At 32.4% G+C, this 15,242-nt stretch overlaps 1 protein-coding gene across 3 annotated transcripts in view; it reads left to right on the top strand.

Moving 5' to 3' along the window:
- The window catches only part of TDRD3 (tudor domain containing 3), a 166,565-nt gene that overhangs the window by 56,275 nt on the left and 95,048 nt on the right, over window positions 1-15,242 (top strand). For 2 of the 3 annotated variants that reach the window (XM_059143676.1, XM_059143675.1), the window contains exons 2-3: window positions 3,061-3,145; window positions 8,877-8,942. In XM_059143676.1, coding sequence (XP_058999659.1) covers window positions 3,061-3,145; window positions 8,877-8,942 — 151 coding nt within the window. Of the gene's footprint in view, window positions 1-3,060; window positions 3,146-8,876; window positions 8,943-15,242 lie in introns of those variants that run through there. The other variant, XM_059143677.1, reaches the window with a different exon arrangement.

Raw genomic sequence — 15,242 nt, 5'->3', positions numbered from 1 at the left:
TAGGCATTATTTGAAAGAAATCACATGATAGTTGACTTACACATGTATAAAGTCAAATTTCTCCTTCTTTATGGCTATTATCCTTACAATTTTAGAGTTTTCCTTTTTATATTATGTAGGGATAGTATTTTTATGTTTTTATAATTTTTTAATCTCTAATTATTAGTATTCTCTGATCTTTTACTATGAAGCTAGACTTTTTTTTTTTTTTTAAGATTGATTTATTTATTTGAGGGAGAAAGAGAGCACTCGGGGGCAAGGGGCAGAGGAAGAGGGAGAGAATATTTTAAGCAGACTTAGTGCTGAGCATGGAGCCAGATGTGGGGCTCGATCTAATGATCATGAGATCAAGACCTGTGCCATGCAGATGCCCCTAGATATATTCTTCTTTGATATATTGTGGAGTTCACTGATTGAGTTTGCCTAGTTGTCCCTTTTTGTGTGTTTGGTAAAATTGTCTAGTGGACCAGGGAATTGATTTGTACAGATACTGGCTTACATTTGTGAAAAGATCTTTTTTCTTACTTTAGCAGTTGTAGTTGGTAAATAAGAATTGTATGTTGTAATGAAAAGACTGGTGAACTGGGAGTCAGTGGGCATTCTTGTTTTAACTCTGTATCACTTAATTTTCTATTTTGGGGAAGTTCCGTTAACATCTTTGGGCCTTCTTTTCCTTATCTGTAGAACCGAAGAGGTAAATTTTGATTATTTTATTTTATTTTTTTAAGATTTTATTTATTTATTTGACAGAGATCACAAGTAGGCAGAGAGGCAGGCAGAGAGAGAGCAGAAGGCAAGCAGGCTCCCTGCTGAGCACAGAGCCTGATGTGGGGCTCTATCCCAGGACCCTGGGATCATGACCTAAGCCAAAGGCAGAGGCTTTAACCCACTGAGCCACCCAGGTGCCCCAAGTTCTGATTATTTTAAAGATTTATTCCAGATCATCTCACTTCCTATGACCTTTTAAATTCTAAAGGTATACCTTTCTAGAAAAACAAAGTATTTTATTAGTCATTGCATATTATTTCCACATTGTGTAGGAATTTTGAAAGTTGTGTTTTTGTAATTACTCAATCAGCATATCTGATCAATCACCATATCTCTTTGTATACTGTTGCTTTCTATAATCCATCTCAATCTATACTCATCTCTCATTTCTTTCCCATTTTCCAACCAGAATATTATAGGTTATTATCACTAGAATCTATTTTACTCTTCTTACTTTTATGTTGTTGCTTATATTATTCCCTTTTGTGCATTCTTTCCCATCCCCTAGCTGCTTTGAGCCCCTGTAATGTTTCATTTATAATATTTTGGCCTTGCATGTTTATATATTTATTGTGTTGTGCTGTTTATGAGGCAGTGAACTCCTTGAAGGCAGGTGTTTAATTTACATCATTTTACTAATCTTATTACTGACTCACACACTACTTTTCACAGAAATAAGGACTTAATATTTCTAAAACTGAATTTGTAAGATGATTAATGACATACAGTCAGTGGGTAGGCCCAATGAAAATTTTAACAACATAGTAAGGAAATTAACAGCCATTTTGAATTAAAGCAGTGTTTCAACCATCTATGCTGACTATAGACATTTGTATTCCCTGATCACTTGTGTACTATGATATTACTTTCTCCTCTGCATTCATTCTTACTGACTTATGTATATACTTAACACTTCTGTTTTTCCTCTGTAACCTGGTTAACTACTTGCCTTCTTTCATCATTGTAGTTTAGTACTGCCATGGTCTTAAACTCAATACTATATAATTGTTTTAATACATTCTTATTTTGATATTTATACTTTTATCTCCTTGGTCTTGTTCTAGGCTTATCAACTTTAATCTCTTGTTCTTTTGCATTCTTCAATTTACATTTCTTTTCACTTGCTCCTTCATTTTTGTAAAATTATTCAGTCTGTGTTCCTTAAAGACTTGTTGGTCATTGTCTCCAGGTAGAGTTTACATTGATACATGTCTTAGAATCACTCCAATGTTGGGTATTGGTGGTTGAATTGCTGGCTCTCAGGAAAGAGCTTGCTGTCAGATTAACACTCCTGTATCTTTTCAGTGGGAGAATGTCTGGAGTGGCAATGTTGGCACCAGCCCTTTTGTTAAAGTGGTTGATACTGATTATAAAAGACGTGAGATGGGTGGTGCCTGGCTGACTTGGTTGGTAGAGTGTGCGACTCTTGAGCCCCATGTTGAGTATAGAGATTACTTAAAAATAAAATCTTAAAGTAAAAGATGTGAGATGTTAATGGGCATTTGTACAGGTGGATTTTGGGGGAGATAATACCTAAATTCTAGAATTTATCAAAGAATTTTAAAATGCCTGCATTAAGCATGAATGAATGGGTAGAAATGATTCTCTCTCTGGAATCAATAATCTTTTTACTCTTGAGTTAATTATTGTCTGTAACAGATGTGATACTTGCTGGTTTAGACTGAATAAAAGATCAAAAGGCAATAAGACAATGAGTAAAAAACTGAAAAGAGAACAGGAAAAGTAAAAGGTATAAGCTAAAAAGTTGCCTATCTTTGTGCCACTTTAAGTCAATAATATTTACTAAATCTTTCTCAGGAATGTAATGTCCAGGAAAGGGAACCTGAGAAGATAATTTAAGAAAGTAGCAGACAGAGGAAATTGTCATGGATTAAGTTTAAATCTGTTATTTTTAGTTCTATTTTTATAGCACATCTCTAGTCTCTAAGAACTTCTGTATTAACAAATATTTAAGACAGATACTATATTTGCATAATAGGAGTAGCTCATACATTCATTAAGAAGTATTTTGATATTTAAATGGCTTTTCTCAGAAAGCGTATAGATAATTTTATTGATACAGCATCCCTTTAAGGATACGAAAGAGGAGAAATATGTGTTACCCATTTGTTCTATCAGAGATGGTAAATAAATGGAATATCCAGAGCTCTTTCCTTAATATTTATGGTAAAGCTTTTTATAGTATGGAACAAAATTGCATGTTGATTTAAGAATATAATTTGGTTAATTTTGATTTTAGGAAATATTAAATCATTTATTTTATTTTAACAGGTATCTTTCAGATGAAGGCATTGAAGCTTGCACAAGTTCTCCTGACAAAGTCAATATAAATGACATCATCCTGATTGCTCTCAATGTAGGTTTTATTTATTAACTTGTAAACATTTTAAATCTAGAAGCTTTCATGAAAAATGTCTTATAGAATAATCTGGATTTTAAGAAAAGTATATGGAGGACATCTTTTGGTTTTACTGTGTATTTTAAGTTGCAGTGATGTTTGTTGAATTCAGTAATCTCATATCAACCCAATTTTTAGAAATTTATGTTTCTTATAACAACTGTTATATAGAATCTAATAAGAAAGGAAAAAAATGCAATTAAGATTCCCATTTCCCCCCAGTGATCAGAGACTTTCATAACATTTACAGTAGATATATAATAGCAGAAACTACTATTTATATTTATTAAAATAAATCATTTTATTAACACAGGAACTCCGGGTAGGTTATAGCTTTTTGACAGTTGTATTTTTTGTTCCAAAATAACTTATCCTGTGGATAAAAGTAATGTATATTGTAGAACAGTTCAGAAAACAAAAGTAAAATAAGAAAATTAAGGCTATCCATAATTACAGTTATGTTGTATATATATTTCTTTTCAGTCTCCTCCTTCTACCTATTTCTATAGCTGTATCTTTTCCATAATTGGGATTGGCCTTTGGATTTTTTTGAAGAGTTATAAAAATTGTTTGAAATTTAGGTGTAAGTAAATGAATATTCTTTTTTTCATCTTTCCAGTTATGCCATTGGGAGCATTTTCAAATTATCTTTATAATAACAGTCTATTAAATGTATAATTTAATCTATTAAATTAAATTTATACATTATGATAAATAGTCAACAAAATTCACAAGAGAATTACTTACTCTCCTATTCATAAGAAAATGACAGATCCACCATATCACTGCAACACAGGTATAATGTGAAGCAGAAATGTCAGCAACTGAAGACATTTAAAATATGAATAAATAGGGCACCTGGGTGGCTCAGTGGGCTAAGCCGCTGCCTTCAGCTCAGGTCATGATCTCAGGGTCCTGGGATCGAGTCCAGTATCGGGCTCTCTGCTCAGCAGGGAGCTTGCTTCCCTCTCTCTCTCTCTGCCTGCCTCTCCGTCTACTTGTGATTTCTCTCTGTCAAATAAATAAATAAAATCTTAAAAAAAATAAATAAAATATGAAAAAATATATAACTGTGTATAACTTTTTCTTTTTATGTTAATTTATATCAATTAAATGGACTTACACAGATAAAATTTATGTTTTGAATTCTGTCATTTTTTTTCAGCTTCTTTGAATTTTATTCAATAAAACTAATAAGGTCATTTTTTGTTTCTGAGCTAAGAATGTAGGTTTTTAATAAAAGAATAAAAAATTTTAAAGTGAGATTTAGAGGGGTACCTGGGTGGCTCAGTGGATTAAGCCTCTGCCTTCAGTTTGGGTTATGATCTCAGGGTTCTGGGATTGAGCCCTGCATCCTGGGCTCTCTGCTCAGCAGGGAGTCTACTTCCCACTCTGTCTCTGCCTGCATCTCTGCCTACTTGTGATCTCTGTCCATCAAGTAAATAAAATAATCTTTTAAAAAAGTAAACTTTAGAAATTATGCATGTTGTCTATGACTACAAATGGAAATATTCCATATACACTTTAACTTTTTTTACTTGTACCCTAATAAGTGAGTTCTACTTTTAAAAAATATTGAAAGAACTCTATTAATTAAAGAAAAATTCTAAAGATGATGAAGTATTTTTGACAGTCTTCTCTTCCTTTCCTTTTTTTTTTTTTTTTTTTTGCTCTTCTTTTTCTTATTTACGAGCTTAGGTAAATAGCAATGATCTCCTATAATTGGAAGTGAAACTATAAATAAAGTAAATCAAGATGAAGTATTTTTCCTATGTATATAAAAAGTACATGATGACCATTATTTTATGAATTAATTTGTCTGCATAATTTTCTCTGAAATATATGGTTGAATATGCCAATCCAAGATTTCATGCCATACAATAGGAAAAAGAATTACCTTTAATTAGGATGAAGTCTACACCAGACAAATAATTTACCTTTCAAGCTTATGACCTTTAAATAAAGTCAGGCATTTATAGTGTTTCTGTTGAAATTTTTTCAGCTTTTGAAAGATTAGGGGCTATTAGTCACTAGTTAAAAAAGAGTTGTATTATTGATTCTTATTATATATAACTTACTACATTTTGGGAGAATAATCCATTCATAAGCTTTCTTATGTCCCCCTCCTCCCATTCGGGACACACTGAGCTTGTTTCTTTATCTAGCAAAGAAAATGCAATAATATATGTATAGGTTTTCCACGCTACTCAAAAGTAGAACATTCCTGGGGCATGTGGGTGGCTTAGTCAGTTGAACATCTTACTCTTTGAGTTCCACGCTGGGTGTGGAACCTGCTTAAGAGTCTCTTTCTCCATCTTCTATCCCTCCACCCCGACCCCTCCAGCTCATGTGTGTGCTTCTCTCTCTCTCTCTCTCTCTCTCTCAAAAAAAAAAAAAAAGTAAAATTAAAAAAATTATATAGGACATTCGGGCAAAACTTTTTGTAAGCCAAAATGGTGTAGAATGAAGAAGTAATTACCATTAATTTATATGGAAAGATTTTAGAGCATTCCCAGACCCAAAAAGTAACCTCTCAGGTTTTTCTGTTACCTTAGGGCATATCTTGCTAAAGGATACACAAAAATAAATCAAGAGAAAGCACAGATGCCCAGAACACAGTTCAAAACTCTTGCAGTTTGATGCTGAGATGCTGAGTATAGTTCCTGGGGAAGAAGCTTGGTAGTGCCCCTCTTGCTGTTTGGGGTACATTCTGTTTCTACAAATGCTCAGCATAATAACAGCCACTGAACACTTTTTTTGCTTTTCACCTTTGCCTATAAAATGAAAATCTTTGAATTTCTTTCATTTAGCGAAAACTCGTGTAGGTCTTTTGTAAAAGCAGAGTGGCATAATGTGAACTTTTGAAAAGCAAGGGTAACTGTACAGTGTTTCTGCCCAGGGAAGTCCACTAGGGACTAGCACCCAGTGCATTTATTGGTCTGCTTATAGAGACACTCTCTGCCTAAATGAACAGTTGTAAGACTCCTCCCCCTCAAAAAGCAGGTGTTCACCGTAAATCACATTGTTCTTATAAATAGTCTAGGCAGTGAACCACATTTTCAGTTAGGAAATGTTCAAGTGCAAGTTCCCACATGCCAGCCTAGAGCCAACCTTGTAAAAGTAAGCCCTTCTAAAAAGAGCAGCCTCAGAGCTGCTGTATAACTCATTTCTGTATAGATTTTTATGTTTAAAGGAGGGTTCTTAATTTTTTGCTCGGTAGAATGGGGAGTAAAAATACTACGAAATGACGTTAAAATCCAGGATGTAGTTTTGGGCTTAAATACCTGAATTATTCACAAGTAAATTAAGTGATAGCTCAGTCTTAAATTACTGAATACTATGTATTAGTAAAAATTTAAAAACAGATTTTCAAAAATTTCTTTTAAGATTCTGCGTAATATGAAATGACTTGCCAAATAGATATTCCATTGAATTTACTTGAGTAAATAGTCAGGAATCTTTTGTATGTGTGTACAAGTGCATATGTTGTTATAGATTAAATATTTCTCCTGCATAATTTTTTTATGTCCAATATAAATGCATTTTTGGACACAGTTTTACTAGTGATCCTCATATAATGGCATCTGAAGCATGAAATTGCCTTTGGAGTACTTATACATTGATTTTGATTTTAGGATGTTTAAAGATTTGGTAGGTCATTTTCATCTTGTTTAAAGAATAATGAAATAATATTCATTATATATGTGTTTAGCACTTTAAAAGTTATATAAACTTTGAATATAATGTCTCCCTTTAGCCTGATAACAACTTTATGGATAAACTTGGTGATATTTTTTCCATTTTATAGAGGAATAAATTAGCTGGATTTAGAGAATTTGTGGCAGTGTCCATGGTCCTATTAGTTAATTACAGTTTGTAATGATTCAGAGTTTAGGATTTTAACTTAGTGTTTATTTCAACTTTATATTGGTGCCTCATTTTGGTTTAAGTTAAATTTCATAATTATTGCTAAAAACCAGAAATGAGAAACCATGGTATATCATAAAATTTGTAAGTGTTCTGTTTTGCATACATATTTAAATATTTGAGCCTTTGAGTGACTTCAAAATGATGCCTGTATTATTATGAACTGTTAGTTGTATTACTAACTTAATGATTATTCATGATCAGATATCAAAATGTATATATCTTATATTAACAAATGAACATGATAGTTAACATTCATTAAGTGTTTACTCTTTGCAATTCGTTGTACCAAGTACTTCATGTGTAATTAACATTAGGAATAAAACAATCCTAATATATGGAAGGTTAGTATAAGAAAATATTTTTTTCCCATTGCTGCTCAGTATTTTCAAAGTGAAAAGGTATGCTTATAATTCTTTCACTCTGTTACTGGATAGAGGCTGCAAAGATGATAAAGCTAACATATTGTTACACAAGTGTTTTGGATTTGGGGCTTAGTTTGTCTGGCAGCTCCACTTGGTGAGTTTTAGCTTAGGAGTGACCCTTGCTTTACATTGAGAATTAAAATATGAATTATGGTAGTAAAAGACTGGAAAGATCTGTGGGGATTGTGTAATTTATATGCTCATTTCTTAAGCTGACCACATACTGATATTTAAAATAAGAGGACATTCTGTTTTTGTAGGTGATGAAAGAAGACTATCTGACTTCTCTCCATGTCTTCATTTTATGTCACAGAAATTTTAATCATCTAGTGTTTTCCCCCTAAGTCTAACATGAATTTCTGCCTTACAGTTTTTGTGATTAAATACTCTAAGTCTATTTTATTTTATTCTGCTCTGAAGAAGATGAAGAGCTCTTGTTATATTTTAAAGAAGAACAGAATAATATAAATTCAGTTATCAGTCTAACCTCACACTCTGTCATCAAGATAATTTCTTAGCTTAAATAATTAGGCCTTCTTCATGAGTATTGATTTTCCTCTGAGCAAGTTTCTTATTGTTCCTTCAGTTTTTACTTCCTAAAGAGGACAATATCCTTAAAAGTTTTGCTTTTTTGTAAATTATATAGTTGAAGTTTTGTTTTTATATCAGGAATGCTGTAATTTTGTTTGTTAGTTCTTATGCTTTCATTTTTGTTTTGCTCTGGTTTGCACTTTCATATACTTAGTCATTTGTTCACTAAATTTGAGTTCTGTAATTTGTTTAAGCAAATAATATGGATTTTTACTATAGGAAAGTTTTCCTATTCTTGCTTTTGCAGTGGTGTTGTTCCCTAGGATATTTGTATGTTATGTAGCTTTGTAATAGGTATCACAGCCAAAAGAATAATGTTTTCATGACTCTTCATATGAGTGTTATATAGGATTCAGTTATCAAAAATATATTCTGTTTATATACTTAAAGTAGTCAGCTGGCTTGGGGTTGGGACATTATTTTTTTTAGTAAGACTACAGTAATATAAAATCAAGTATTAGGTTTTAATAGAGAATATTTAGTAAGTTACTGAAAGGAATATAACCAGAATTAAGGCCTTAAACATTACTGTTCAACTTACCGATGTACTTTCAATAACATATGTATGGTACTATGTTACTTGAAAAGATCGATTGTATGTATAGATCTCATAATCAGCTAAAAGATACTGATTTAAATTTTATTCTACAGGTGTTAATAAATTTCATCTTTTGTTTATGAGTAAGATTAGATTTAGATTTACTTTTCTCTATAATTATATTTTAATGATAATATTTTTATTTTAGACAGACTTAAGAACAATTGGCAAGAAATTCCTCCCCAGTGACATCAATGGTGGAAAGGTAGAAAAGGTAAAGAAAAACATTAACTTCCTAAATTATGCTAACTGCAATAAATATGAACATTTACTAAATTATTGGAATTATATTTTGTCAGTAAAGACTGCAACTGCAAAATATTTTAGAATTAACTAGGTCACAGAGTTATCCTAGTGACTTTCTGTACAAACGGAAAATTATTGACTTGAAGTTTTAAACTTTTGGTGACTTTAAAACATTTTTTTAAAAACCTGTCAGTTTTAGGAATTATAAACTCATTAATGTGAGACTTAGCAAATATTGCTAGAATACAGGACAAGGACCTTTTTGTACCTTTTAATTTTAGTTACCTATTTCCATGTTTATTTAATGAACTTATTTTATAAAATTGTAAGATTGTGAGAGGATATTAAGAGCAGTTCATCAAAGCTGTGTGTTTGGTTATTGCTTCCATTTTGTACCACATATATTTATTAGTACATAATATACATAATGTATGTATTTTATATGTCATATAGATTCAGTAATTTCATATATATATATATATATATATATATATTCATATTGTGAATTGTGCAGTGATCTTTTTAAAATCCAGGGATACAGTTTTTAGATACCAACTACTCAGTCTTTTACTTCTTTTTTACCTATATTTCTTCTTTTATTTGAAAATACATGTGAATTGTGTCAGCCAAGAATCTTATGTGCTATTGGTCACATTTTGAACTATTAAAGAACGTCATTATCTATAAATAAATACTTTCAGTGTGTATGTTTTGTGTTTGGATAAATATTCTTATGGTAAAGAATTTATAAATAATAATTTAAATATTTTAAAATTTTAAATATTTTTATATTTTATAAATTTATAAAATATAATTCTAAAATAAAAAATTTTATAAATTTATGAAATATAAGTTTATTTAAATTTATAATTTATAAAATATTAATATTTTATTTTAAATATTTTAAATTTTAAATAATTTAAATAATAATTTTAAAATATCTAACACTTAGGTATTAGATAATTGTAAAAGGTATATAGTGTAAAAAAGTTTCACACATTTTCTAAGAATTAATCTGTTTATATAAATGATGGTAATCATTTTGCTGCAAAGAGCCATATGAGAATTCTAATCTACTCTCATTTTTTAGACAGATACTCAGAGAAGAGGTTCTATAAACTCCTCAGTAATTCATTTTAATATTTAACAACACTCTGTGTCAGCAAACTTTAATTTTATTTTAATCTAAATTTCTTATGCTACAACTTAAAGTTCGTAATGTCTTCTTGATCTTCCCTCAGGGGGAATGGAGAACATCTGCTTACTTTCTCTTGAGAAGAATTCTTCATATATTTGAGGACTTGTAAATGTCTTTGCCACAAGTTTCTTTTGCTAAAGCTACTTATCTTGATTCCTTTGTTTATTCTGTCTTGAATTTTACATTCAACTTCATTGTTCTCAGAGTTCTCTCCAGTTTCCATACATCTCTTTTTTTGGTTGTGGTTTTCAGTTGGTTCAGTGGTTTTGGTTGTGAAGTTTTCAGACTTCATCATATACCGGAATCACCATGAAACTTGGATAAAACACACATGGCCAGCCCCTCCCCTCTACCCCTGGATTCCCCCCGTTTCTGATTCCATTGAGTTAGGATAGAGCCTGAGAATCTGTATTTTGGACAAGTTTCCATGGGTTGTTGATTCTGGTGGTCTGGGAAGCATACCTAGCAAGTTTCTAGACTACAGAATCCCAGATTAGGCAGCAATCTTGGAGAAGTCTGATGAGTACAACTGTTCTTTACAGGAAAAGTGACTAACATCGAAGCAGTAATCCTCTTTGGAGGTAGATTAAAGGATTGTAGAGAGGAGTCTTCAGACTTCTCCCAAAAGAGGCCAAAAGTAAATGCTCACATGGTGTGTATTGTTATTATATTTACTAAGTCTTGGATAATACCATTTTTAGCATTTAGGAATTTGACAGTGGAAAGGGAAAATGGAGAGCTGATTGAACTGTGATCAGAGAAGACAGTTAATTCTGGATACATTGAATTTACATCTTTTTTTGTTCTAAGACAAATCTGGGGCCTTCAGAAAGGCATTGTCATCTGGGGTGTGAGACTGAAGTCTTAATAATTGTTTTTAGTTATCACTGTTAATTTGGAAGAAAGTAGAATGGCAAAAAGTGCAAGTAACTTTATCATTAATTAATATAATAGTTTTGTTCAGGTTCTTTTCTCTTTCCTTCCATTCTCTTAACATTGTTTTTCAGTTCCTATATTTTCTCCCTAAGGTTGCCCATGACCTTAATGAAAAGGTTTCAAACAAATTTTAAAAATGCCGAAGGGAAATGGTGTGCCTGGGTGTCAGTTGAGTGTTTGACTCTTGCTCTCAGCTCAGGTCTTGGTCTCAGGGTCATGAGTTTAATGCCCACTCCCAGCATACTTAAAAAAGAAAGAAAAAAAAAAAAATGCTGAGGGGGAAGATGACTGCTGTCTCCAGGCTTCCAAGCCTCAGCCATGTCTTCCCATAGGCAGTTTATCTTTGAGGTTTAGATGGTGAGAGTGGAGGGAGGTATGGTGGGGAAGCCACCTTTGTAACTTTTTTTCTGAGTGTTTTAGGGCAGACTTTGCATTTCTTAGATATTATAAGTTTTTTGAACCTGGTGGCTTATAAGCTAAAAATCATGGAACAAAGTCATTACAAAAAAAGAAGTAGAACTATTATTTCTACAAAGCTGTTTAGTATTTTTCATATTCTTTTTTTAAAGCATAATATTTTGCAGTAGTGATTTTCATAGCTTAAGCCTCTGAACCAAAGTATAGAATTATAAAGTAGAGGTTATTATAAAAATACATTACCAGTCCAGCTACATGATGACCTTATGCATTACTGTGGAACCCTAAAAAGGAAGGACTTTCAGGTCTGTATTTATTTTTTCCTTCTAAGTCTTAAAAATGACAGGTTGTATATGCCTTTTTAAAGGTCAAACTGTGATTAAAGACCTAATTTTACAAATGGGAGGGACCCACTCAAAGCTCTAGCAGTACTGACATCAACCACAAGATGGCTTCGCTGCCTTAAAATTCAAAGTGAATGCCCTTTCACCATCAGTCTAGAAAATTAGACGTTTTTCAAAAGAAAAATAATTGTAAAAAGCTTTAAGTTTTAATTTAAATAAAATTATATCATGTTTTATGTATGTTAATTTATATTCTGGCAAATAATACAATTTGTCAGTGTTCCTTCTGGTGAGTTATTAAAATTAAACATGCACTCTTAAGTTTCAGAACAATGGATTACTCTGAAATATTGATTTTACTTTGCTTTATTTACAAGTATTTATTGGCAAATATTAGTAGAACTTCTGTGGAGTTTAAAAATGACTGTACTAAACTATATACAATAGGCAAATAACTCTTCTGATAATTGAAAAACAAACTGTTCACCTTTTTTTTTTTTCTTTTTTAATTCTCCCAGAGAACAAAAAGCTAAAAAGGTGAAGGACAGAGGTGTGGAAATAGGCTAATGATACACTAGTATAAGGGTTACCTTTGACGGGGGGGGGGGGTCCCCACAGTGTTTTCCTCATATTTCATTTGCTATAATTGCTCTGAATGATTGAATAAGAGAAATTATGTCTTGTGCTACATATTTCGATGTATAAATTGATGCTTTTCACAGGGGATCTCAAGTTTGGAAGAACCTATTCAGGATTATGTCTATTTCTCACTTAATAAGCTTTTATAATACTCTGTTTTTAAAATGTCTGAGGAGTGGAAACTTTTAGGTCGTCTTCTAGTAAAGGTACTACCATATTTAGGATTCAGAAATGTTCTTTTTACTGTTATTTATAATTTTTTTTTTACATTTATACTCTCGCTGTATGTGAATATAGCTTGAAAAATTTGAGCTAGGGATGAGGGACTACCTTTGCAAAGCTGTTTTTCCAGCATTTCTAGTGCATTTGACTTTTTTCTTGATCTTTTTTGGTACAAGCTTCTAACTTACCTAGGAGAGCCCTGATTTTCAGCAAATTCTTCTTTTTCTTCTTTTTTCTTCTCTCCTTACTGAAAATCTGCTCTGCTATATCCAGTGTTAAGCAGTTTATATGCACTATCTTTGTAGTCTTCAGAAAAACACTGAAAACAGAAATGGTTACTGCCCTCTTTTTACTGCAGAGATGAAGGAACTTAACTTCCTTAAAATCTGTTTATGCTTCCAGGCAAACTATTTATTCTGTAAACCCCCATTCATATTCCACTCCTCTCCCAATTTTCTTGACCCCTTTTGAGCAGAATTAACTTTTAAGCATCAGTATTTCCATTGCCCTTTAGACCTGTATCTACTTTTACCACGTAACAAATTTTGTCATAGTTTTAAAATGCGTAATAGAAAGACGACAGACTTTGGTATAAGACAAATCTCAATCTGAATCCTAATTTTCCCTCCTACTAGCTGAATGACATCTGGCAGAATACATTACCCTCTGCGCTCAGTTTTCTCATTTAAGATACACAAGTGATCCTATCACACTTTGTAGATCTGGAGATAAACTAAGGCAAATTATTTTGAAGACAAAGGGAACACTGTATTTATCAAGGAATTTTGAATACATATTTGTGCTAAGTTCAAGGGATGCAGCGATCAACAGGACAGCCCCTGCCTTGTTGGAACACATAACCTAATGAGAGATCAAGAAACTTATGTGTTCATGTAGTGAAATCAATATTATGTCAGAAGTACTTGTGATGAAAGGGCAGCTGTCTCAGCTTGGTGAAGTGGGGAGGTTGCTTTTCTTGCTAGACTATTAGTTTTTAGAGGTGTGCTTCCCAGTGAGGTAATAGTGGGCAGATCCCCATTTGGGGGCATATTTAAAATGTTAGGAGAGGAGAGTGATTGTGCGTATAGGTGTATATATACACATATATACACACACACATTAATTATATATATCACAATAATATATATTATATAATACTATATATATACGATATATACAATGAAAAGGTTTATTGTACAAACTATAAAAAAACAGCTTGACAAAATCTTAACTGAACAATACATGGAAGATAAGAATAGTGGACATTTGTGATTCCTAGAACCTGAGTTATCTTGGTGTGTGTGTGAGGGAATTCCCATCTTTCCAGTCATGGTGGTGAAGAGAAGGAAAATGCCAGACACATTTTCTGCAGCCTCCATTGCAACTATGCCATGCATATGTACCTCAGCTCTGCTAGTCATCTGTAGCCTCGATGGACTTGGGCTAATCATTCAAATAAGCAGGAACCATAGTGAATGCTGTCTGCTAGTGGTAGAAGCTACAGCGAGTTTGAGTTTCTACGGTAGTAGCTGCAGAGGTCCTGGGGTAGGTTTCTAGGGCCAGTGAGGCTGATGGAACAGGTGTACACCTAGATGCTTGGAGTGTGTTGGGTCCCATTCATTAGAGCTCATGAATGCTGATTGTCAGCAGGTCTTCCTAGTTAAGAGTTCAGTAACATCTTGGTAGTGGAAATCAGCCATGGCAGTTGGCAGATGCTACAAATACTAAGGCTTCTTCTCTCCCCTCCCCATCCAAGAACTGTTGTTTTACCAACACCATGGCCACTAAACCATTTCTATGGTTTGGTTATGAGTGTTTTTTCTCTCTGTGTTGGCAACAGACCTAGTTCTTTAATTCTCTTGATATTTCTGTGAACTACCCAATGTCTTAATTTCAAAATATATTGTATACTATTTGAACTATTTTAATGTAATATTTAACATATACAAACATATATGCTTTAAGCTTAATAATAAAGTGAGCACATTTGAAGTCTCAGCCTGGTAGAACTAGAACATTACAGCACCACTCTGCCTACCTGGGTGTCCTAGCTCTTCCTCCCTCCCACACCAAGAACAGATTGTTGTGAATTTTGAGTTTAACTTTACTTTTAAAAATATTTTAGTCATATGTCATTGTTCATGAAAAATATATATTTTTATTTTTAAGCTTTATAAAATGTTAACATACTGTCTGCTGTAATTTGCTTCTGTCATTCAGTGCTCTGTGTCTAATAGGTGTCCATGTGGCATATATCTATTATGCATTCATTTTTCTCTTTTATATAATATTAAACTGTGTAAATAAAACTTCAGTTTACTTATTCTCCTGTTGATGGATATTTAAATGCTTTTCTTTTCCTTTGGTTTTTATAATAGATGCACTACTTTTAGGAACAAATTTGTGTATTTTTCTTGATGCATGTTTGTAAGAGTTTTTCTGGGGAACATAACCAGGGATTGAATTATGTTCTAGCGCTAAGCCAGTATTGAACTTTATAAGATTATGCCAA

The sequence above is a fragment of the Mustela lutreola genome, chromosome 13 (genome assembly GCF_030435805.1).
Source record: "Mustela lutreola isolate mMusLut2 chromosome 13, mMusLut2.pri, whole genome shotgun sequence".
NCBI lineage: Eukaryota > Metazoa > Chordata > Mammalia > Carnivora > Mustelidae > Mustela > Mustela lutreola.
This window is presented reverse-complemented; position numbering and strand designations above follow the sequence as displayed.